Source organism: Grammomys surdaster, unplaced genomic scaffold (genome assembly GCF_004785775.1).
Source record: "Grammomys surdaster isolate TR1022 unplaced genomic scaffold, NIH_TR_1.0 229, whole genome shotgun sequence".
In the NCBI taxonomy this organism is placed as follows: Eukaryota; Metazoa; Chordata; class Mammalia; order Rodentia; family Muridae; genus Grammomys; species Grammomys surdaster.
Genome location: NW_021604674.1, coordinates 4,236,818 through 4,261,150, shown reverse-complemented (window position 1 = coordinate 4,261,150; position 24,333 = coordinate 4,236,818). Strand labels below are relative to the sequence as shown.

General features: G+C 38.1%; 1 protein-coding gene across 2 annotated transcripts in view; it reads right to left on the bottom strand.

The window, feature by feature from the left end:
* Hells (helicase, lymphoid specific) overlaps positions 1-23,882 on the bottom strand; it is a 39,660-nt gene extending 15,778 nt beyond the window's left edge. Inside the window, exons 1-12 of one of the 2 annotated variants that reach the window (XM_028773475.1) lie at positions 23,766-23,882; positions 23,331-23,437; positions 17,516-17,638; positions 13,938-13,994; positions 11,867-11,903; positions 11,713-11,777; positions 9,997-10,035; positions 8,732-8,959; positions 6,755-6,937; positions 5,454-5,597; positions 2,066-2,262; positions 738-834 (exon numbers count right to left, since the gene is read on the bottom strand). In XM_028773475.1, coding sequence (XP_028629308.1) covers positions 738-834; positions 2,066-2,262; positions 5,454-5,597; positions 6,755-6,937; positions 8,732-8,959; positions 9,997-10,035; positions 11,713-11,777; positions 11,867-11,903; positions 13,938-13,994; positions 17,516-17,638; positions 23,331-23,435 — 1,275 coding nt within the window. In that variant the 5' untranslated portion in view covers positions 23,436-23,437; positions 23,766-23,882. The remainder of the gene's footprint in view (positions 1-737; positions 835-2,065; positions 2,263-5,453; positions 5,598-6,754; positions 6,938-8,731; positions 8,960-9,996; positions 10,036-11,712; positions 11,778-11,866; positions 11,904-13,937; positions 13,995-17,515; positions 17,639-23,330; positions 23,438-23,765) is intronic. The other variant, XM_028773476.1, reaches the window with a different exon arrangement.
* Between the last annotated feature and the right edge of the window lie 451 nt (positions 23,883-24,333).

The window sequence follows — 24,333 nt, the reverse complement described above, 5'->3', positions numbered from 1 at the left end:
AGATTTATAATCCTCAAAATTTGTATGTGCAGATTCAACCAGTTTTATTTTTATAGTTTTTGGTCCCATGTAATTTTTGTGAGTATATAAATTCTGAAAAGCATTTGCCTGTGTTTTCAAAGTTTATGTAATTCGCTGAGGAAATGGCTCAGTGGCAGAGTGTCTGGGACATATTCCCAAAATATAGGTGAAGGGGAGTCTAAAAATTTAGATAAAAGAGGCAATGGAAACTTAAAAAAGAAAACTATTAACCTAAAATTTTCTTCTAAGGAAAAAGTATAGATATTTTAAATTTATTTATGATATAAAAAACTTAAGTATAGTGGGGCAGAGCAACAGGATACTAAAGTATAATTGAAATCCAATGCGCCTGCCTAGCACTAATCCCACAGAGGCAGGCAAATCTGAGTTTAAGGCTACCCTGTCTATATAGTGAGGACTGCCATGGCTACATAGTGAAACCCTGTCTTAAAAAATAAATAAATAAAACATAATGTACCGACACAGAAAAACTTTATAATCTTTTTAATGAAAATTTATTTACTTCACAGAATACAGATAAATACACGCTTACATAGTGACAGGTGAATGTAAGGACAAACAATACAAGTACATTAGAAAGGATGATGGCTTGGAAAAGAAGGATTATTATTTTTCAAGTCTCTTCTACAAAGTTTAAATCTCTAGAATTCCTAATTTACTTTTAAGTATAAAGTGAGCAGAATAAGATTTGGTACCTGGTGCAGCATATGTAAAACGTTCTGTTCTCTTTCTTTAGCTATAATATCTTCAGCAGTTTCAGAAAGATTAGTGATATCAAACCAAGACTCAAAGCTGGAAAAGAAAATTACAAGTTAATCTATCATGTGAATTCAATTATACTAACATGGTACACAATTACAATCTCATACATATACATTTTTGGGGAGGGGGGTGAAGATAAACAGGTTCTCATTCAGGCCAGGCTGACTCAAATTCACTGTAGATCCAAGTCTGACCTTTTCCACCTCCAAGTGTTGATATTGCAGGCATATGCCATTATACACAGCATAATTTTCATATTAATTTATATATTATGAAACAGGAACACTCTTCCAAGGATGAAGAGGCAATTTTATTTTTAAATAAAATTAAAACTTCATTCAAATGAATAGGAAACAGTTACATTTTTTCTAAAAAAGTCAAAAACTATACAAGTCAAATACAAATGATACTATACTTTTTTTTCCCTCATTTGTTTTTGTCCTGCTAAGAATAGAACCAAGGGCTTCAAATATGCTAAGCAGAAGCTCTTTTTCACTGGGCTACATCTCTAATCCAAAACATATTTTTAGTATACATCTTTTTCCATCCTGAAGATACTATTTTCAGAAAATGTTTCAAAAATATAATTTTAAGTTTAAATTGTAATACCAACAATAAAAGTTTTAGGTTGAAATTGAGAATCTTACAACTTTTCTCTGGTGCTAACTAGTCATATTCTTTAAAAACTTCTATGCAGGTTTACTTCTATGAGATAAAGAACATGGAAGCTGCCTAGGCTATTCTGTGAAATGGAATTATCCACATAAAAGTATCTTAGCAAAAAATCAGTGTCCTATAATCTCATGAGTATTTAAAAGTTCATGTTTTACTTTGACCGGTTTTCTTTATTCTTTTTTGTTGTTTATGTACATTTACTTATTTGGAGAAGGAGTGTACACATGTGCCACAACACAGGAAGGAAGGAAGAAAAGCAAACTGCAGATGCCACAGCCTCCTTCCACTGGTGCAGGCTTTCAGTACTGAATTCAGGCCTTCAGATTTGGGGGTCTACATGTGCTGTGCCATCTTCCCAGACCCTTAGAGGATTATTTTTGTTTTCTTTTAATCAATCTGAATGTTTTAAATCTTTATCTTCTCTCTCATATATTCTGTCAAAAGTAGAACACATAATATATAGCACAAAAAAATTGCTAAAATGTCATTTAAGTTCAGCTACCAAATAGAAAGGAATTAGTTTCAGCTTACAACACAGATCTTTGAGGTTTTAAGAAGACATAAAACAAGTAACTGCCTTACCTACCTTTTCAAGTCATCAAATACATCTGGCAACAAAAAGTTTAGCAATGACCAAAGTTCTGATAAATTGTTTTGCAAGGGAGTACCAGTCAAAAGAAGTTTGTTATCAGCATTGAACCGTTTTAACTCCCTGATTAGCCGGCACTTCATATTCTTAATCCTGTGTCCTTCATCTACTATTAAGTATTTCCAATAGCAATGCTAGAAAATGAATTGAGGAAAGAAATTTTAAGAATCAATCTCATAATTTTTTCCTATAAATATTTCTTATACCCATAAAAGTTTTTATGAGGACATCTATTTAATTTCATTAATAATTGCTAAATGTCATTTTACTATCTACTAGGATTATTCCTTTCTCTAGGTGTCATAAAGTTAATAAATTTTAAAACCCAGTGGGTATTACATCCTTGAAATACAGCTCACTGGAAATCCCTGACATCATGAGTAAATATTTTCATTCATTCTAAAGTCAAAATCATCTTTAGCTTTCCCCCTTTGCCACATGCCATTAGAGTCCTGAAAAACCAGTATCAAAATAATGAAGGATAAAAGAAATTTTCCATTAGTTATATGTACTCCAAACTTTGGTTTTATTACTCGTTTTTTACTTTTTCTTTATTTTGTTTAGACTGGGTATCTCTACATATTCCTGGCTGGCCTGGATCTCAGATCCACCTGCCTTTGCCTACTGACTAGGCTAGAATTAAAGGCATGAAGCACCAAGACTAACTTCGCTCCAAAATTTTAAAACATTTTTGAAATTCTCATTTTGAGACTCACATATAAGATTGATATTACTTTAATCTGATCGTTTTCCTCAACTTCCTTCACAGACTAGGTGTTTCCTATCTTAAGAAGCCATATTTAGCAATTAACATTTTCAAAAAACACCACATACTTATATTTGTAAAGTCCCAAAAGCTGTTCTCTCACTCACTTACTAGTCCCTTCTTTTATGTTGATCAAGCAAGTAAAAAAATCCATCTAAGTTATTTTGTAACAATACAGAAATATCAGAAACATCGAACTGTCAAGCCAAGATATCTTTGACCGTACGACTAGCTAAAAATATATCTAAAAGGAAAAAAAAAGCTGGCCAGAGAGGGTTTAATGGTTAAGAGGACTTGCTCTGGCAAAAGATCTGGGTAAGGTTCCAAGCACATATATGCAGGCTCTGTCACCCCAAACCCAGAGCATTCAATGCTCTCTTCTGACCTCGGGGAACCACGCATAAATCGGGAAGACACATATTCAGACAAAACACCCATACACGTCAAATAAAAAACTTTATACATTTCCTTTTTCTAAAAGTAATGTCAGATTAGATGACATATATGAAATGAAGTACATTTTAAAATTATATAGTAAATTTCTAATAGAATTAAAAATGTTAATAACTACAAAGGAGATTACTTTTCTGGGAAAATAGAAAGCCAATTAATCTGAATAATCTCCTACTATAAAACAACTATTGAAAAGTATAATATAAAACAGCCTTTGTAAATGAATGAGTGAAAGACATGAGAAAAATGAAGGGGAATGAGATGAAACTTAAATAACAAGTAAGCAAGCATCAAAACTTTTGCCCATTGCCCACTAAAACTAAAATCCTGGCAATGATTCAATGGCTCAGTGGGAAAAACTAATATTTTCAAAACAAGTAAAAGAAACCTACAAGGAAGCTTTTCTGACAATATAGGCAAGGTAAAGTTGAAATAAAACATAAGTCTTCAGACTACATATTTATACAAGAAACAAGTTACAGGCTAAAGAGATGGCTCAGTGGTTAAGAGCACTGACAGCTCTTTCAGAGGTTCTGAGTTCAATTCCCAGCAACCACATGGTGGCTCACAACCATCTGTAATGGGATCTGATGTCCTTTTCTGATGTGTCTGAAGACAGAGACAGTGTACTCATAAATAAACAAACAAATAAATAAATAAATGTAAAATAAAACAAAAGGAAGAAACAAGTTGCAAAACAGGATGTAGCCTGAGTTATGTATAATTTATACCTGTTATCTCAACAGCAGTTATTTACCACAAAAGAATTCTCATGTAGAATTACAAGTACTCCATACATTACTTCTTGAGGCAAGGTCTCACCATGTAGTGCTGGCTGGTTTTGTGGACCAGGCTGGCCTCAAACTCAGAGATCTGCCCATTCCTGCCTGCCAAGTATTGGGGTTAAAGATGTGCCACCATGCCCATATTATTTTCTTCTATAAATACGCTTGCTGTAAAGGAACCACTTTGCGCTCGTGCTCTCTCTCTTTCTCTCTGTCTCTCTCTGTCTCTGTCTCTGTCTCTCTCCCTCTGTGTGTGTGTGTGTGTGTGTGTGTGTGTGTGTGTGTGTGTGTGTGTGTGTGTTGAAAAAAAGGTATACCTATGTGGTCTAGACTACCCCCAAACCACACCAATCCTCCTGCCTCTGCCTTTTGAGAACTGAGATTACACCCATGTCATACACATTTTTATTAAACTATAAAGCTGGGTAGAAAAATGGCTCAGCAGTTAAGAGCACTGGCTCCAGAGGTCCTAAGTTCAATTCCCAGCAACTACATGATGGCTCATAACCATCTGTAATGAGATCTGATGCCCTCTTATGGTGTGTCTGAAGACTTAAAAGGTCTGGGCAGTGGTGGTGCATGCCTTTAAACACACTGACTTTCAGGACAGTCAGGGCTATGTACAGACCTAGTCTTAAAAAGACAAAGAAAAAGCCACATGGTAATTGCAGCACTCAGGAGGCAGAGGCAGGCAGATCTCTGAATTCAAGGCCAGCCTAGTCTATAAAGCTAGTTCCAGGGCAGGCAGGGCTGCACAGAGAAATCCTGTCTTGAAAAACCAGAAGGACAAAGGAAAAAGGTAAGAATGAACTTAATCAGAATGAACATTACATGATCAGAGAAGAAAATGCAGAGAACTATACACAATTCACATGGAGTAGGTGAGGGAGAAAGGCAACTAATGGCATAGTAAAGCAAGGACATGAACAAAAAAAGGGACTAAAACAATGAAGAAAAAGAACAGAGTACCACCCACAGTTCTAAAGGACAACACAAAATGATTTTTCTGCAAATCTATTCATACCTGAATAAAACTAAACCAGTAAATAAGTTCCAACTATATATCTTAAATTTATCTACAGCATATTTACATTGATGTGTAACCAATTCTAATACTTTCAATATGGCCATAGCTTAAAATGCCAATAATTCTACTAACAGACATCAACATTAATCACAATCTTTCTATGGACAAGTCTCCAGTTTCTAAAGGAAATACAAAGTGTATCTACTACTTAAACCACGATAAAACAAATGTTATTGGATGGTAATAATATGAGTTAAAAATCTGACTAATGATCTACAAAGCAACCATCTGTACCTGTAACGCATTCTGGTCTCTCATAGCTATTTCAAATGATGTGATTACCACAGGATGAATCTGCAATGTCCCTTGTCTTTTGTGGATATTCTTTACCAATTTTCGACGTTCCTCCCGGGTTCCATGATACAGCAGAGTAGGAATCTAAGAGTATATTCATTCAAAGCAAAATATAAAGGATTTAGAAAATACAGAACAAGTCACTTTCTCAAAGAATATTTTAGTTCTATTTCCCTATTACTAAGTTAACTAAATAAATCATGACTAACCTAAGGAAAACAATGAAGAAAAAAAAAGCGCCCCCAAACCCACAAAAACAAAACAAAGAGGAGGTTTATGAAGCAAATGGGTAAGTTACTTCAGGAAAATATTCTCACAAGGCAAGGACGTAGGTAAGATAGCATGTATATACAGTACTTGTATGTGTTTAAGCTGAAAACAAAAACTTATAAATAAGTCCAAACAGTAATTCTTTAGTAATTCAGAACTTATTATTTGATAAGCTGACACATACAAGAAATATTATAAAGGTAATAGTATGTATTAGGGGGAGAAAAATATAACAATACACATGGGGGGGGGGAATGGAAAGATGGCTCAGCTATTAAGAGCATTAGCACTTATTCTTCTTCCAGAGAACCCAGGTTCAAATCCCAGCAACTACACGGCAGCTGACAACTGTCTGTAACTCCAAGATCTAACACACTTACACAGACATACATGCAGAAAAAACTCCAAAGTACATAAATAAAAAAGTTAAGAATGAGGAAGGACCTGCTTCCATCCTCAATTCTCACATTATGGTTCATTAACTGTCTGTAACTCCAGTACCAGAGGATTTGATGGCCTACACTGGTACCTGGCACTCATGTGGTATACATTTAAAAATGAGTTTAAAAATAAGAAGAATAAACATGGGATGATAAGCAGTCAATTAGATGAGGAAGCAGACTAGAAAATATAAGGACAGACTAGGGTAAACTTATCTGAGGACAGCTGGGCTATACAGAGTGAAATTGTGTTTCAAAAACAAGCAGAAAAATAGATAACCAAAAAATTTTAATATAGATCTGACTCAGATGAAATAATTTATGAAATCCCAAAAACAATTTAAGGAAAATTTCAACAAAATATATCAGACTACCAATCCAAACTCTTTAATCAAAGAATGGTCCTACTCAAATTGAGTAAGTCAAATCAGATGCAATGTATATAAAAATCATTTCAGTTACTGTGAGTGGTCTATATTTCATGTAATAAATATATGCAACATATTCTATGTAAAAAAATATATATCTTACTTCTGGAGTAAATCTTTTGAATTCAGCCATCCAGTTAGGAAGAGTAGACAAAGGGCCACAAACAAGAAAAGGTCCAGGTACTCCCCTCTGAATCATTAATGCAATGGTAGCAATGCACTGAACAGTCTTTCCCAAACCCATTTCGTCTGCTAAAATTCCATTAATTCCATTTTCCCAAAGCATCTGTACAAAAGAATACATTACATATAAATGTTAATACAAACATTTCCTGAATTAACAAAGGCTTCATTTTAAAAGCATAAACAAAGTTATGAATCTAACATAATAAAATGAACTCTAAGTTATGAGAAGTCCTTTATCTAGGACATAGAAAGTGTTGAAGGTCTAACATTCATCTTAAAATTTCCACTTTAAAACACTCAGAAAATACACACAAGGGACTAGAGAGATGACTCAGCAGTTAGGAGCACTCGCTTTTTCTTCCAAAGGATCCAAGTTAAGATCCCAGCACCTACACTGGGTATTCCACCATCACCTGCAACTCCAGCCACAAAGGATCCAATGCACTCTTAAGGCTTATGCAGATAACCACTGCAAAACATACAAGTACAAGGTGCACATGCACCACCCAACACAAATAATAAATGTTGAAGAGGCAGGCGGATTTCTGAGTTCGAGGCCAGCCTGGTCTACAGAGTGAGTTCCAGGACAGCCAGGGCTACACAGAGAAATGCTGTCTCGAAAAACCCAAAAAAATAAATAAATAAATAAATAAATAAATAAATGTATGTTGAAAAATGCAAATGTTTCTTTTATACTAAAACAGAAGAATTTGAATAGTAGTGTATCATGCTACTTAGTTATTAGAGAAAAGTATCCATATGCAGTATCAAAAATTAAAAATCCAGATCAGGCCAGGCAGTAGTGGCACATGCCTTTAATCCCAGCACTTGGGACACTTGGGAGGCAGAGGCAGGCAGATTTCTGAGTTCAAGGTCAGCCTGGTCTACAGAGTGAGTTCCAGGACAGCCAGGGCTGCACAGTGAAACCCTATCTAGAAAAAAAAAAAAATTCAGATCAAGTATGGCACCATATATTTTTTGGATCCCAGCATTCAGGAAGCAGAGGAAGGTGAACGTCTGAATCCAAGACTACCGTAGCCTAAGGATGTAGTGAAACCTTGGCCAATCAAAGCTACAAAGTGAAACTGTGCCTCTAAAAACAAAAAGCAGGTAACACAAGGGTTGGGAAAATGGCTCAGTAGGAAAAGTGAACTGAGTAAGTCTAAGGAACCAAGTTTGGAAAAAAACCACACATAAAAGCTGGACACAGTAATGCACATACACCTGTGATCCCTGCACTCCTGCACAGAAAAGAGAATCTCCACAAGCTCCTGAGCCAGCTAGCAGAGCATTTTACTCATGCACGCATATATACAATGACAATTCGAGACAGGGCCATGAGTTCACATTCTTCCCTGGCTCACTATTTCCAAACCAGCCTCAGTTATATGAAACTTGCTTTTCTTTCAAACAAAACCAAAAATGCCTTAAAACAAAAAATGTCTTAAAAACAAAAAATGGTGTGAAGTGCTCAGCAGATAAAAGCCCTACTGCACAGGCTACACTGTATTCAATCCCCAGGATCCTCAAGGTAGAAACAAAATGCAAGGTTACCCTAACACCCTCAAACCATACACCATGGCAGCACATGAGTCAATACACACATATCACATGCTCGCACCCACGCACACATACATACACATACACACACACCAAATAAAAATGATGATGACGATAATAATAAAATTTGGAATGGCAAGATAGCTTAGCAGATAAAAGTGTTTGGTATGCAAGCCTGCTAAGTTCCAATGTAAAATATCCACATAAAAGTAGAAGAGATCAGATCTACAAAATCATCTTCTGATATATAAACATGTGCTGTGGCGCATATCCTAACCCCCAGCAACAAAAAAGTAATAGAACTAAAAAAGAAGAAGAGAAGACAATTCATTACCCTAAGCCATTCCATGCCTTCTACTTGGTACCACCTCATCACTCCTCCTGTGAAATGCTTTGGCTGTTGAAAGGGTACGGGCTGTCCATTACATTTCCGAACTGGGTCAAAAAAGAATTTAGAATTCTGCCTAACGGTTTGAGATAATCTATCTTTAATCATACTATTTGAATCCTTATTTTTCTGAAGATCTTCTACACAAAGATTAGTAGTGGAAGAGCTTTCATCCTGTAATGAGAAATATTTAATTAAACTCTTGACATTAAAAGCTACTATGTTCACTAGTTATCTATCAGAAAATGCAACTGGCATAGTTCAGTAGGTAAAAACACTTGCTGTACAAGCTTGTAGACTTGAGTTAGAATGAGAGAACCACTGATTCTCAAGTTGTCCTAACTTCTACATATACACTGAGGAACACACACACATCATGCATCATTTTTTTTCCCAAAGAAAATGTAACAAAAACTACAATACTGTAGTTACTAGTTCTAGAGAATAAAATATGTATGCAGAGTCAATCTCCAAGACCTTCCTTTTCCCATAAAATGTGAAGTCATTAAAAAAAAGGTAATGGGGCTGGAGAGATAGATTGGCTCTTCATAGTTAGGAAATCTTGCCAACAACTTCTTCTACTCTAGCTCTGGGAGATCCCTTTCATGGCCTCTTCACGTACTCAAATGCATGTGTATTGTATGGACACATAAATAAAAACAATCTTTAAAAAAGGAATGCCAACGTATACCTGTTTTTGAAACTTAATAAAAACTTAATCAATTATATATTTTTACCAGTTAGAAAAGGCTTCTTTGTAACTACCTGCTATGCATCTCAGGCCGGCCTTGAACTCACTACGTATGTGAGTCAGGACTCAAACTCATAATCCTCCAGGTTCACCTAAGATAACTGGTCATACCATTATCAGATTCAAAATGCCATTAACTCCTGTTTAGAATGTTAGAAGAAGCAAAATGGCTCAACATTTGCTAGTAACCATGATGATGAATTGTCTTTGTTCAATCCTGGGGACTCACAAGATAAAAAAATAATTTCTACAAGTTGTCCTGACACCTGTATGCTGTACATCCCGTAACTAAATTAATATAAAACAAACAAACAAAAAATGCCAAAAGGGCCAGCAAGATGGTATAGCAGGTAAAGGACCCTGCCATCAACCTAGTCTTCTGAGCTCCGTAACATATGCCATGGCAGGCATATGTATCATGCACAGAGATACAAACAACAATAAAATGTATAAATCTTACCTCATTATCCTTATGTTTTTTAGCTACCGACAAAATTTCCTGTAAGATTGAAAAAATAAAAATTAATGTATAAGACTACCACTTCTACCATGCTCTATCTAGTGGTGCACGCCTTCAATCCCAGCACCAAGGAGGCAAAGACAGGAGGATCTCTCTGAGTTCGAATAACCTTGGTCTACAAATCAAGTTTCAGGATAGCCAAGACTGTTAGAGAGAAAAATTCTGTCTTGAAAGAATAAAACAAAACAAAAAAAGGACTACCACTTCCACGACCCCACCAGCATATCCAGGTAAATTACTCTCATCCTTAATTAAAGATGTGTCTTTTTATAGTGAATAGTGAGTGGTACAAGTCTATGGCAGACCGAGATAGACCCTAGGTTTAGCAGCCAGCTTTGGGAGGGGGGAAGGGGGATGGGGGATGTTGTGAAGAAACAAGAGCTCAGAGACAAGAACTGGGATGAAATGATTTAAAGCACGCGCTGGGAGTAGTGTATGACTTTAACGCCAGAATTGAAAAGGCAGAGAGACATGTCCATCTCTGTGAGTTCAAGGTTAGCTTTATTACACAGCTAATTCTAAGCTAGTTAAAGCTAAACAGTAAGATCCTGCCTCAAAGGGAAAAAAAAAAAGATAAAAAGAAAAGAATTGGGAAAATGACTCAGAAACTAAGGACGATTCGATTACTATACAATCCTAAGTACCAGAATTCAGATTCCTGTATACATATAATAATCACAGCATCTCACAAATGTCTTTAAGTACAGCTCCACGGAACCTCAGGCCCTCAGGTCTTTAAGCACAAAGGTGTGTGCATCTATAAACCACAGATTCAAGGATTGCTTCAACAAACGGCTGGTGCCATCCCCCTGCATGAGCAATTCTTAGCATCTTTGCTGTAGCCCCACACAAAGTAGTCTATGTGCCTCCACACATTGTTCCTATAAACCAGAAAGCTCTACTCTTTCTCTACCAAGAATGTTATAATTTTATTAAAATCCACTTGATACTTAATAAACATATGATGAAAGTTGGCATAACTGCATACTACTACTGTAAACCCAGCACTCAGGAGGCTAGGGCTGCAGAATCCCAAGTTAGAGGCCAGCCTGATTTATACACAAGAGTCTGTACTAACAACTACAAAAATAAATAAATAAATAAATCCCTAATATTAGGGTCAGAGAGATGGCTCAGTGGTTAAGGTAATTCACAATCTGTCTTTTCTGTAATTCTGGTTCCTGGGGATCTGATGTTCTCTTCTGGATTGAGGTTTATATATAAGTACATACATAAGTAGGCAAAAACATACAAATGAAAGAAATTTTTTTTTTTCAAATAAATATCTTTTACTTACAACCGGCCCTATCTAGCCTGAAACAATGTGGACCAGGCTGTCCTGGAAACTAGATATCCACCTGCCTCTGCCTTCCAGTTGCTGGAATTAAAAACCATCACCAAGTCCAGTTAAGTTAATACATTTTTGTTATATTTTTCAAGACAGGGTTTCTCTGTGTAGCCTTGGCTATCCTAGAACTTACTCTGTAGACCAGAGTGACCTTATATTTATAGAACTCTGCCTGTCTGTGGCACCAAAATGGTGGAATTAAAGGCATGTACTCCACCACCCAGCAAGTAAATATAAATACATTTTTAAAGTAAAACCAACAGTAGATTTTAGCCAACATCAAATATTATGTAATCTTATATTATTACCTCTTTTGACATGACCTCTGAAATATTGTAAGATTCATCTTCTCTTCCTCTTTTCTTTTTCATGACTATAAAACAAAACCATTTAACTTTTTAATAACAGCTAAAAACAGAAGTGCGAACATACATCCTTCAAGCTGGAACAAAGTCAATTTACCTGGATTCTCTTCATTTCTATCAACTAAATTTTTACCCTACAAAACAAAAGATTTAGAATGTTACTATTGTGTATTAATGTTATATTTTCCCTACATGTCCATCTGTGCACCCTGTGCACACCCGATGCCATTAACAGAAGAGGGTCTCAGATTTCCCTAGAACTGGAGACAGTTAAGAACAATGAATGTGAGCCAGGTGGTAGGGGCACATGCCTTTTAATCCCAGCACTTAAGAAACAGAGGCAGGAAGCCGGGGAGGCAGAGGCAGGCGGATTTCTGAGTTCTAGGCCAGCCTGGTCTACAGAGTGAGTTCCAGGACAGCCAGGGCTACATAGAGAAACCCTGTCTCGAAAAACCAAAAAAAAAAAAAGAGACAGGTACATCCTGGTCTGTCAGGGGCAGCCCTGCTGATGATACACTGAAGGCCTAAAATCAGCCATAGGCCTAAAATCAGCAATAAGCCTGACATACATGCCTGCTAACACAAAGTCTTGGGTCTCTATGGAAAAACACTGAAACAGATGACTAGAATCTATTGTAAACAAGCAGCTTTGGTGGAAAACAGCCAGGCTAAATGGTCAGACCTTGTAGATAGGTAACTTTGGTGGATAGTACCAACTTAGATAAGGATAAGTGAATCATAGGCGGAGTCAACGTGATCTGTCCCTTGAACCTTCACCCAGCTGACACTCTGTTCTGGAAGATACCTGTACTCCCCTGAACACCTAAGCTCCTGCATCATCCCTTTCCCCACATCCTGCCTTTTTGTCTATATAACTCGTGTGTAAAAAAGTAAAAATTACGGTTTGATCAGCCACATTGGGCAGGTCACAACTGCTTTAGGAGATCCAATGTCCTATTCTAATACTCCATGACCACTTCAACATCACAAAAATCTCACACACACACACACACACACACACATCATAAAAATATCAACATAAAACTCTTCCTGTTGTGGTAGTGCCACATAATCCCAGCATTCAGGAGGTAAAGGCAGGCAGATCTCTTGTGACTTGGAGACCAGTAATATAACCTCCTATTTATTCATCATGCTCACACAAAAAACCCTGGAAACTCACTGAGTCTCAAAAACAAATAGATATGCGGATAGGAAGAAAAAAGAAGGGAGTCAATGGAATGGGTAAATAGGATAATGGAATAACTAAAACCAAAACACTATCAATAATTTAAAAGAAAAGGAAAAAAGAGCCAGGGAGATGTCTCGACAGTTTTAAGTGTAAAAACTAGTTTGGATCTAGAACCCATGTAAACGCTGAGTGAGCATAGTGTCACCACTGAATTCTATTGTTCCCCGGAGAAAGCAGGTTACCTAGTTAGAACATACTGGTAAGCTACAGGTTCAACTTGAGACTCTGCCTCATGAACATAGAAGAATAACCGAGGAAGCCTTCAGACACACCACAAATACACATAAAAATGAAAAGATAGTCAAAAAGAAAAGTAAAAAAAATTTTTTTAATATGAAGAGGGAGCAAGAACAATGGCTAAGTGTTTAGGAGTACTGGTCCTCTCCCAGAAGTTCCAGGTTCAAGTCCCAGTACCCACCTAGCATCTCACAAACATTTGTAACTCCAATTATAGGGAATCCAATGCCCTCTTCTGGCCTCTCCAGGTACCAGGCACACATGTGGTACATACATATATATATACACACACATATATATTTGTACATATATATATGTACATATATATATATGCATCTTTGAAAAAGATACACTACTCATTAAGAAAACATTTAAACAATTGAAATTTACAGCAAACAAGCACCGAACAGATGAATAAGGTGAATATAATACCCACTTCTGGCTCCCAGGGGCATTCTACACACACGATGTACTTACACACATCCAGGCAAAACAAAAAACATACACATAAATTAATATTTCTTAAAAAAGACAATGGAAGAATAAATCTGAAATTAAGAAATGATGAAATAAGTAACAATTTTCTCAAAAGGACTGAATCTTTTTCAGTGGTAGATCATATATTTAACATTTAAGACCAATCCACAGCACTAGAGGGGAAAATCCTGGCATATTATATTACCTCTGTAACTTTTAATGACCGCTTTTTTTTCTCCAACTTCTCTTTCTTCTTCTGTTCCTGTAAGATAATTTTTTTCCTTAGGACATGTGACAAAAAAAATATACATTACAATTGCATCATTATGTAATCAAAATTTTTAAAAAATTACCTAACAATTAAAAACATGAGCTTTTACTTCTAGGCTTTATGGGATTATAGGAAACATTTACTTTCTTCTGGAACAAAGAACTAAATACAGATCCAGTATATTAGACAATAAATAGTTTTCAAAAGGACAGTGAACTCTGAGAAGAAAACCTTGACTGCTTATCTCACAGGCTGAGTTCAATCTCAAGGGCAAACAAAAAGAAATCAAGTCTTTGGGATGAGATAAAATTCAAAACTAAAAATTTATAACATCTCCAAGGTCAAGTACGAGAGAGAACTATGACACACAGACAAAGTTGGTCTCTCAGACTTCAGACTAAGTACTTCTAAGTTTGTGGGCAAAGCTATAAGACAACCAACAGAAAGAACAAGTTGGTAAACAATCTGTCCATTAAAAAAAAAAATTCAAGAAAAGAAATAAGTTTATTCCCAAGGCTAAAAAGGAAGTCTTACAAAGCAGTGTGTGGAAGATAAAGGTATTCCTAAACTAAAAGCTATGCCATATTTACCTTATATTTATCTGAACAAAATTTCATTTTATTGTGTGTATGTGAACACATCCATGGCACTCTGATTTCAATGGCACTCTGATTACATGGGGCTGAAGATCAAACACCTTTACCTGCTCAGCCATGTCGCTGGCCCTGTATCTTAGATTTTAAGAAAGACATGTACATATCAGTCTAAGAGATGGCTAAAATAGAAGTTGTCTTGTAACTCATTAAGTTAAAGACTTATTTTGTGTTTATTATTTTACCACAAAGATTTGAACAAGGTATTAAAAGACCTTTGGCAAATGTAGTAAAGTCTTAGTTGGTCACTGTGATAGACAAGCACACTCTGGAAAATGGTTTGAAAGGTAATGAGGTTGAAGTAGGTAGCTAACTTTCTTTAAATTTTGCATTAAATTTTGTGAGAAACAAAAGCTAGAAGCCAAAAATGAAGCTTGAAAAATCACAGGAGACTAAAATACTAAAGAAAGAAATCATTATATTAACTTTTATTTGCTTATTTGGGAAGGTACATGTGCCATGATATGCATATAGTCAGACAGCTTTCAGGAGGAACATTATTCCACCATGTGAGTGTCATGGATCAAATTCAGGTCTTTAGGCTTAGTGACTTTACCTACTGAGCCAACTCACTGACCAGAAAAGAATTCTTCAGAAGCAATATCTTAATTGTTTTTTAACTTATTATTAGCAGGATGAACTGGCACATACCTTTAATCCCATATATATGTACACCATATTCATGACTATAGATGGTTGCGAGCCACTATGTACACTGGGAACCAAACACAGGTCCTCTGCAAGAATAGCAAGTGCTCTTAACCACTGAGCCATCTCTCCAGCCCCACAAGTATATTTCAAAAGTTTGAAGAAAGATTTTCAAACATGAAAAAGATATTCAGATATACTATAAGATCACCAAGAGAAAATGCAAATAAATTCATACTAGAAAACACAGCAACACATAGCAGCAGTGGAGAAATTGATGAAGATGGACAGGATAAAAAAACTTGATGGGCAGGCAGTAATGGCGCACCCCTTTAATCCCAGCACTTGGGAGACAGAGGCAAGGGGATTTCTGAGTTTGAGGCCAGGCTGGTCTACAGAGTGAGTTCCAGGACAACCAGGGGCTACACAGAGAAACTCTGTCTTGAAAAACAAAAACAAAAAACAAAAAACAAAAAAACTTGAAGGGAAAATTCATACAATTGTGGTAGCCTTCCCAGGCATATCTGTATCCTAAAATAGAAACTGTACATGTAGGGTTCAGTGTATTCAGACTACTCAGAGTGTTTACCTAGCAACTGAGATGACCCTAACACTGGATTAAACCCCTAGTACTGCTAAGGAAAGACAACAGAGGAGAGGGGAGGAGAGGGGAGGGGAGGGGAGGGGAGAGGGGGGGAGGGGAGAGGAGGGGAGGGGAGGGGAGGGAAGGGGAGAGGAGGGGAGGAGAAAGGAGGGGAGAGGAAACAGTTGCACATGATGGTGTATGACTATAATCACAGCATTTAGGAAGCAAAAACAGAAGGATCCTGAGTTCAAAACCAGTCTACAAAACATTGAGACATATCTCAAGAAATGAACAAACAAACAAACAAACAAAAAAACCAAAATGTGCAAATCGGTGTTTATCAAAGCATCTAAAATAATGCTATTTTTAAAAATGAGATATTTATTTTAATAAAATTTAAAAAAATTTATTTTTTAAAAAATTTAAAAAACTTAACTGATAAATATATTACATAATAAGTCTGAAAAATAAAAGAAGAAAAAGAGTGCACACCTAGTTAACCCATATATTGAGGAAAAAAACTGGGTTTTTCCTCTTCTCTCATTAACAATTAACTGCTCAAACTTTTTACCTTAATTGGTAAAACTTAACTCTTCTTGTTGACATAAAGCAATTAGTTATTATACAGCTGCTGAACGTCACCAAAATTCAACTCAATTCAGTTCTGACATTACATAATCTCTTTGCCCTAGAGTACCAGATCTTATAGACTAAATGCTTAGGCTTCCAGTCCTCCTCAATCCCACTGCCAAATGAAATGTTAAAGTTGTTCAACCTTTGTTTTGACCATGAAATGAGGTCTATTACAAAAGATACCAATGAACACCTCATAAAGACACAGGTAAGGACGGCATGGCAAAAGAGGCCTAGAGCTTCAGTGCTCTCTCCAGAACACAATTCTTCCAATTGATCCATAAATGGACGCTCTCATGCCTCTTTGGGGCTTTATTACGCAGGTATGAGTGATTAAAAGTATTGACCACAAGTGATCAACTAACAACTTTCTTTGAAGTTGGTGTACACCTCTAATCCTGTTTCAGCTTCTGAGTGACTAACCCCCGATTCTAGCCCCAACAACATGTTAACACAGCAGCATACAAAAAGATACCACTGTGGAAATTATATGATAGAAAACAAAATGAAACCAAAGATCTATAATACTATAATTCAGTGGTTCTACTAATATAATATCCTGGTAAAGCACTACTAATCAACAGTGAGAGTTATCATTAAGTTTGCTGATGTCACAAGAGTATGTTTTGGAATGCAAATGCATATTATTTCAATTGTGTTGGTGATTACACAAGCCTATACATTCACTGGTCAAAAGAAGATCTGGAGACATGGTTCAGCTATGAAGAGCTCCAGCTGTTCTTCCAGGACCCAGGTCCAATTCCCAGCACCCAGATGGTTGCCCACAAGCATCTGTAACTCATCCCGGCATGCCCATACACATACAAATATGCAGACAAAAAAAAAAAATCACTAACATAAAATAAAAAAAAAAAATTAAAAACTCAAAGAATAAACTTGAAATCTCTACATTTAACTGTACTAATTTATACTTCAAAAAGCTGTTTCTGAAATGTTTCTAACCTATTTTCTAGTTAATCATGCAAACATACCTCCAATTGCTGTTGTTCCATTTTAGTCAACAAAAATTTTGAGTAGATATTGCTTTTTTCAAGCAAATGCTGAAGTCTGCGGTATCGAATTTCAGTGGACTCTCTGTCCCAAGACTTTCGAGCCTATGCAAAGAAAAATATTCCATGATTCTAAATTAAAGAGGCACAAATATCATTCAAGACCATCCTTCTACACAGCAAGTTAGGTGCCAGCCTAAATATACAAAACCCTGTCTCAAAATACATTAAACAAAACAATGAAAATAAAAACAAAAACAAAACCCCCAAAACACAAACCACTAAAAGGAGGATGAGGGAGAACTGGAGGGAAGGAATTAACAAAGTATAATGCCATGTATGAAAAACACCAGATGAAATCTTAACTTTTAGGCTAATCAAAACAAACAAAAGTCTCATTGGCCAGTGGTTACCACATCTTTTTATAACTTTAAAATTGTTGTTACCCAGACACAGTGGCCTATCTATACCTTTAATCCCAGTACTCAGGAGATAGAGGAAGGAGAATCAAGGGTTCAAGGACAGTCACTGTTATATAGGAAATTCCAAGGCAATCTGGGTTACATAAGATCCTATCTCAAAAAAACTGCAGAAAAAAACAAAAAAACAAAAAAACAAAAAACTGTGCTATAGATGCCCTCTGGCACTTGGAGATTCAGCCTTCAAGAATGTCATCACCAAATTCAGTCCCTCAAACTTGGATCAGAACAGTGACACCTAAATAAACCTTTTTTTATTTGTCTGTCTGTATGCAGGCAACATGTGTGGACATTTTGCAGGTCTGCATACCTATTAGTGAAGAGCAAAAGAAAACTTTGAAGTCAATTCTCTCCTATCTTTACACGGGTCCTGGGAATCCAGTTCAGGTTGCCAGTCTTGTACACCCAAGAATCTACCAGCTGAGCAATTTGATCAACACAAACCTCTCTTCAAAGTTCAATATGCATACTGTACTGCTCGTGTCTTATTATATCCCTTGCCAGCATTTTGTGTTCCCCAGAGAGATGACCTTGAATTGATTCTCCTGCCATCTACCTCCCAGATACTGAAATTACACATAGGCCACGACACCCAGCTAGATTATTGGTTTCACGTCACATACCTCTACATTTTATATTACTTTTATATATCATTTGTTTATTGAGCAATTTATTTTTTTTTTATGGGTATATATGTTTTATCTACATGTATCATGTCTGTGAACCACTTGTGTGCCTGTTATCTAGAAGCCTGGAACTGGAGTTACAGAAAATTGTAAGGCACCGAGTGGGTGCTGGGAATTAAAGTTGTGTCTTTGAGAAGACTGAAAGTGTGCACGGGTGCCGGAGGTCAGATTCCCCAGAGCTGTAGTTTTGTGAGCCACCCAACATGGATTCTGGACGCAAACTCAAAATCTTTGCAAGAGCAATTAACACTTAATCACTAATCCACTTCCCCAGCTCTACAATTTTTAAAATGTAATTACTCTATCTAATACATTAAGTACATGAAGACTCGGGCTGGAGAGATGGCTCAGTGGTTAAGAGCACTGACTGCACTTCCAGAGGTCCCGAGTTCAAATCCCAGCAACCACATGGTGGCTCACAACCATCTGTAATGAGATCTGATGCCCTCTTCTGGTGTGTCTGAAGACAGCTACAGTGTATTTATATATAATAAATAAATAAATCTTTTAAAAAAAAAAAAGTACATGAAGACTCAATGAATAAAACATTGGAAATAAAATCTGACCTTTTCTGTCTTCTATTTTGAGATCTTTCTATGCGACTTGTCTGGAACTTGCTAAATAGACCTGGCTGGCCTCTAACTCAAACCTGCCTTCTGCCTCCTCACCCCCTACCCCCACACCCCTGTCCCAGTGCTTAGATTAAAGGCATGCATACACCACCAGTCTAGCATGATTTTATTTTAAGATTTATTTTAGAGTTGGGGAAATTTATTTTATGTATTTGACTGTGTGTGTGTGTGTGTGTGTGTGTGTGTGTGTGTGTGCGCGCGCGTGCACCACACAGGTTCCTTCTACCTATGGAGTTCTGACAAGGATGTTGGGTCATCTAGGAACTGGAGATGGTTGTAAGCCACTATGTGAGTACTAAGAATCAATCCTGGATAGCATGTCTCTATAGCCCAATAACTATTTTTGATAAAGGGTTTTTGTTTTACAGCCTAGGATAGTCTCAAACTTGCAGCAACTCTCTAGCCTCAGTCTCCCCAGTGTTGTCCTTAATTTTTAGATGTGAAGTACCATAACCACCACTGTTTTTTTTAAAGACAGGCTATCATATTTCTAAAGCTTTCTTCAAATTCCCTATTTAGCTACACAGCTGAGGGTGACTCATAGTAGGAACATCTGATCCTCAAGCCAGGACATCCCAGATGCTGAGATTACAGGTATGAGGCCTAGTGTGGCCCTACTCTTAATACACCACCACGAAGGTTTACCAATGCTAGAGCCTTGATAATTTGAGGCTAACTGGATTATATATTATGCCCCATTCCCTATCCAGAGGGGAAAAAACAAGCAGAATTAAGAATGCTGACTGGCAGGAGGCTAGGGAGTAGGTTTAGTTGATAAAGTGCTTACCATGAAACCATGAGGACTCAGTTAGGACTCCCAGAACCCCATAAAAGTTTAAGTATGATGATGTTAGTAATTTCAACACTGAAGAGGTAGAAACAGAAGGATTCCCGGGGCTTGCTGTCCTATCTAGATGAATGGGTAAGATGAATGATCAATGAGAGGTTATGTCTTAAAAAGAAAAAAAGCAGTATGCAGGGAGATGGATTAGTGGGTCAATTAAAAAAAAAAAAAAAAACTCCTTGCCATCAAGCCTGACAACCTGTCTGCAATCCCTGGAACCCACATGAAGGCAGGTGGAAGGAGAACAGACCCCATAAAGCTGTCCTTTGACGTACACAAATGTGCCACAGTATATACAGGCCCACTCACATTAATAATTTTTAACTAAATGGAGAATGGAAGACATTTAACATCAATTTCTATCCATCCTTCATGTGCAACACAAACACAAATAAATATGAACACTGACATACAAAATACGTAAAGTGAACCATGTGACTCATCACTTGTTTCAAGATGGATCATTTCCTAAATTAAGTGATTTTCTATTTATGGTTAGTTAGTTCAATATTTCATTACAGTAAATCTCATTTCAAGGAAAGGGAACTTGGATACAGCTTGAGTTGAAATTTGACTTCAATATAGACAGCGTGGACCACTTGGAAACCACTGCTGCATATCAAGATTCCAGCAGACCAAGACTGCGGACCACAATTCTCCAGCATCCTTTTACCTTCATCTTTGATGACTGTTACTGTGTGTTATTCTCCTTATGCTTTTTTCCTTTGCAGAATTTTGTATGAGCTTTGGTAGAAGGTATAAAACTATACAATGGCAATCTCTCTAAACAAAATAATTCTTTGGGGGAAAGTCTCTGTACTGTGAAACCACTCTGCCTACTCCCACACAAGAGTCCCCAAGAGTCGGCCACCAAGAGCAGAGATGTTAAAGATTTATTAACTGAAAGATGGTTCCAGGAACTCCTAGGCACTGACACCAACTCCCAAGGATGAACGCACACAATTGAGAGAAACAATGGAGATCCAGAGTCTGAGGCCTCGGCAGCTGAGGGCAAGAGTTCAGTTTCTGAGTATAGGAGAGTGGGCACAACCGATTCTCCTGTGTGTGACTTATAGGGATGAATGGCAGATTCTGTTAAGAAGTTAGACTGGCTTGATCCCCCTCTACCATATACAGGAGCATCCACTGAAGGAAGTAGGATGGTACTGCGTAATAAAAGAAGAGTAAGCTATCAGGAACTTCCCTTTGGGGAGAGAATGAGGAGAACAGGCCCATATTGTAAAACTAAGGCACATAGAAATGCAAGTAGGAAACAGCTCAATGCTTGGTGTGCTCCATGGAATGAAAATTTCTCATATGGGTTTGTTTCTCAGGACTCAATGGGTTTGTTCCTCCTGACTACAGAGGCTGAGAGCCTGCAGGTGGAAACGCAAAGGGCTGCTGAACCTCAGAGAACAATAGGGACTTAGAAAATCTTACTGAAGCTGGCGCATGCCTTTTAATCCAGCACTTGGGAGGCAGAGGCAGGCTGGATTTCTGAGTTCGAGGCCAGCCTGGTCTGCAGAGTGAGTTCCAGGACAGCCAGGGCTATACAAGAGAAATCCTGTCTCGAAAAGCCAAAAACGAAAAGCCAAAAAAAAAAAAAAAAGAAAGAAAGAAAATCTTATTGAACCTAATATTGAACCTAACAGTCTGTGAGAAGATCATACACTCTTGGAATCATTAAGTCCACTTTCAACATTACCTGTGATTAAGCTACTATGCAAACATAGAGTACAAAAGGTGTGATGCCTTCAATAAACCAGCTATCTTGCCTGATTTCTCCTTAGATAGTGTCCGTTTCCTTCCCTTGCTGACTCTACACCTCTTTAGGACCTGAACCCAACTGGAGCTGGAGTCTGGCACATTTCATTTACTTTATAACCAACCGGCTCACTTTGTTCATTTGTGAAAATAAAATGAGCTGGAAAGATGGCTCAGCAGGTAAAGGTGCAATTGCTCTTGCAGACGTGCCAGGTTTGTTTCCCAGCACTCCTGCTATGTCAGATGGCTCACAACCTGTTTAGTCTAGCTCCAACCTCACCTGCAGCTACTCCAAACTCAAATGAACATATCACACACATACACACACTTCAAAATAATAACGGGGAAAACTTTTTTAAAAATAATTTAAGCCAGAAAAAAATGGCACAGGCCTATAATCCCAACACTAAGGAGGCTCAGAATGGAGGACTACTGTGAGTTCCTGTCCAGCCTGGGCTACAAAATTAAGATTAAATAAAAATCTCAAAGAGAATTGATATTATATTGACAGGATGAAATAAATGCAAGGGAAGAACAGAAGGACTTTAGAACTTCCCATGATTATATCACCTTTTCTTGCATATGCAACAATTAAGCAGCAGGGTGGGACTTCACAGTACTAATCAAGAACTAAACTTGACAAATGTTAAAAAGCTGCTTTTACTAAGTTTTAAAAGATTCTGTTTAAAGAAACTACAAATAATGTAATTTGTCAGGAAAACAAACGTACACCTCAATTTTAGCTAAAGAATCTTACTTATAGAAAACTAAAACAAGTTGATCACCTAGGCAGCAAACAGTAATAAATTGCTAAGAAATCCTTAGGAGCAGGGAATGATTGCACACTCCAGCTATCCCAGCACCGGGAAGCTAGGCAGGGGGAGCCTGGGGTATGAAAGCCAGCTTAACACTGTCTTAAAAAACAAACAAACCTGACAGGAAGATAGAGGGGAAGGGAATAATCAGTAGATCTGGATTACAGTCCAGCCTTTGATTGAGGCCAATTTCTACTACCTGTCTAGTAGTACATACATTATGACTCTAGACGTTAACGATTAATAATGTTGGCCATTAGGCATACAGTGAGGGTACATATTTAAAAAGCAAATACAGATGGCAAAAGCAAGCACTCATCAGTGACTTTAGCTAAATCTCAATAGTCAAAAAAGCAATCTGAAACGTTCACTCAAGAAACGTTGCAACCTACCCCGCCAAGACCACCCTTCAGAAACCTATCGTTCAAACCACAAGCCAAGATCTCATCTTTACAAGTACGGAAAAGCCAAGTGACCAGGGCTGCTTTCAAGTTCAAGGAAAAGCCAAGCAAGTGGCGAAGGAACGCTGGGGGCTGGGGAAGCCGGGGAGAGCCTCCGGTCATGGGGGTAACATTACCTCTTCTAACATCTTCCGCTCTTTTTCAAGTCCCGCAGCCTCGAGCTGTTCCTCCTCCTCCAGCATGGCTGGAGTAATCACTGCAGGCTCCGTCTGCTCAGCCATTTCTGGAACCAAGGGCCGTAAGGGAGGATGGGGGGCTTTCAGAATGTGAACCAAGTTACAACCACCAAGTTCCAACTTAGCGAAAGCCACGGCCCTCCTCCTCCCTTCCCGGTTGCATTAGAAGCAAAAGCCACAGACAGCGACTGGGTGACGAAGCCCATCTGCCTGGACCCAGCTCGTGAAGAGAGGTGCAAGGGAGACTTGGGGGAACCCTTCCGTGCCACCCAGCGGACGAGGTACCCGGCCGCGGCTCCTCACGCCTCTTTGCCCCTCAGCCCGGACCTCGGCGAGCTCCCGCCCCGGGATGCAGCCTCCACGCTGCCTGCTCACCGCTGCTGCTCGCCGGCGGCTCCGCAGGCAAGGCTGGACACCGGCCGGGAACCCAGCTGCCTCAAGCGCTGCGAGCGAATTCCTCACAGTGCAGCACTCCAGACCGGCTCGCTCGCCCCACGGCGCAAGAAATTCGCGCGCTTCTCTTTCGCGGGAAAACCCGGTCATCTCGCGAGACTTCCGGCTCCCCTCCCGCTACAGACCTCGGCTCACGAGATTTGGACCAGCTTGTCTTTGCCTTCCGCCTCTACACAGTAGGGATGCTTTAAGCCTTTACCTGGACTCGAATCTCGGGCAAATGGGTGTTGCTAGCTCCAGCCTCGAACATCCCCCGTGATCATAGAGACTCCGCAGACCGTAGTGGCCCAGATTGTCCCTTTTTTATTTAATGATGGTTCCAAGTTGCTTGGCGGGGTGCAAGACCTTTCACACACTGGATTGTTTGAACACCCCCATTACCTTGTCCTTTCGGTAACAGAACGATCATGAAGGTCGATGTTAGGATGTCAAAAACTGCCAAACTCGCTGGACCCTGCCCAGTTGCAGTTCACGTTTTTCGTAAAATTCC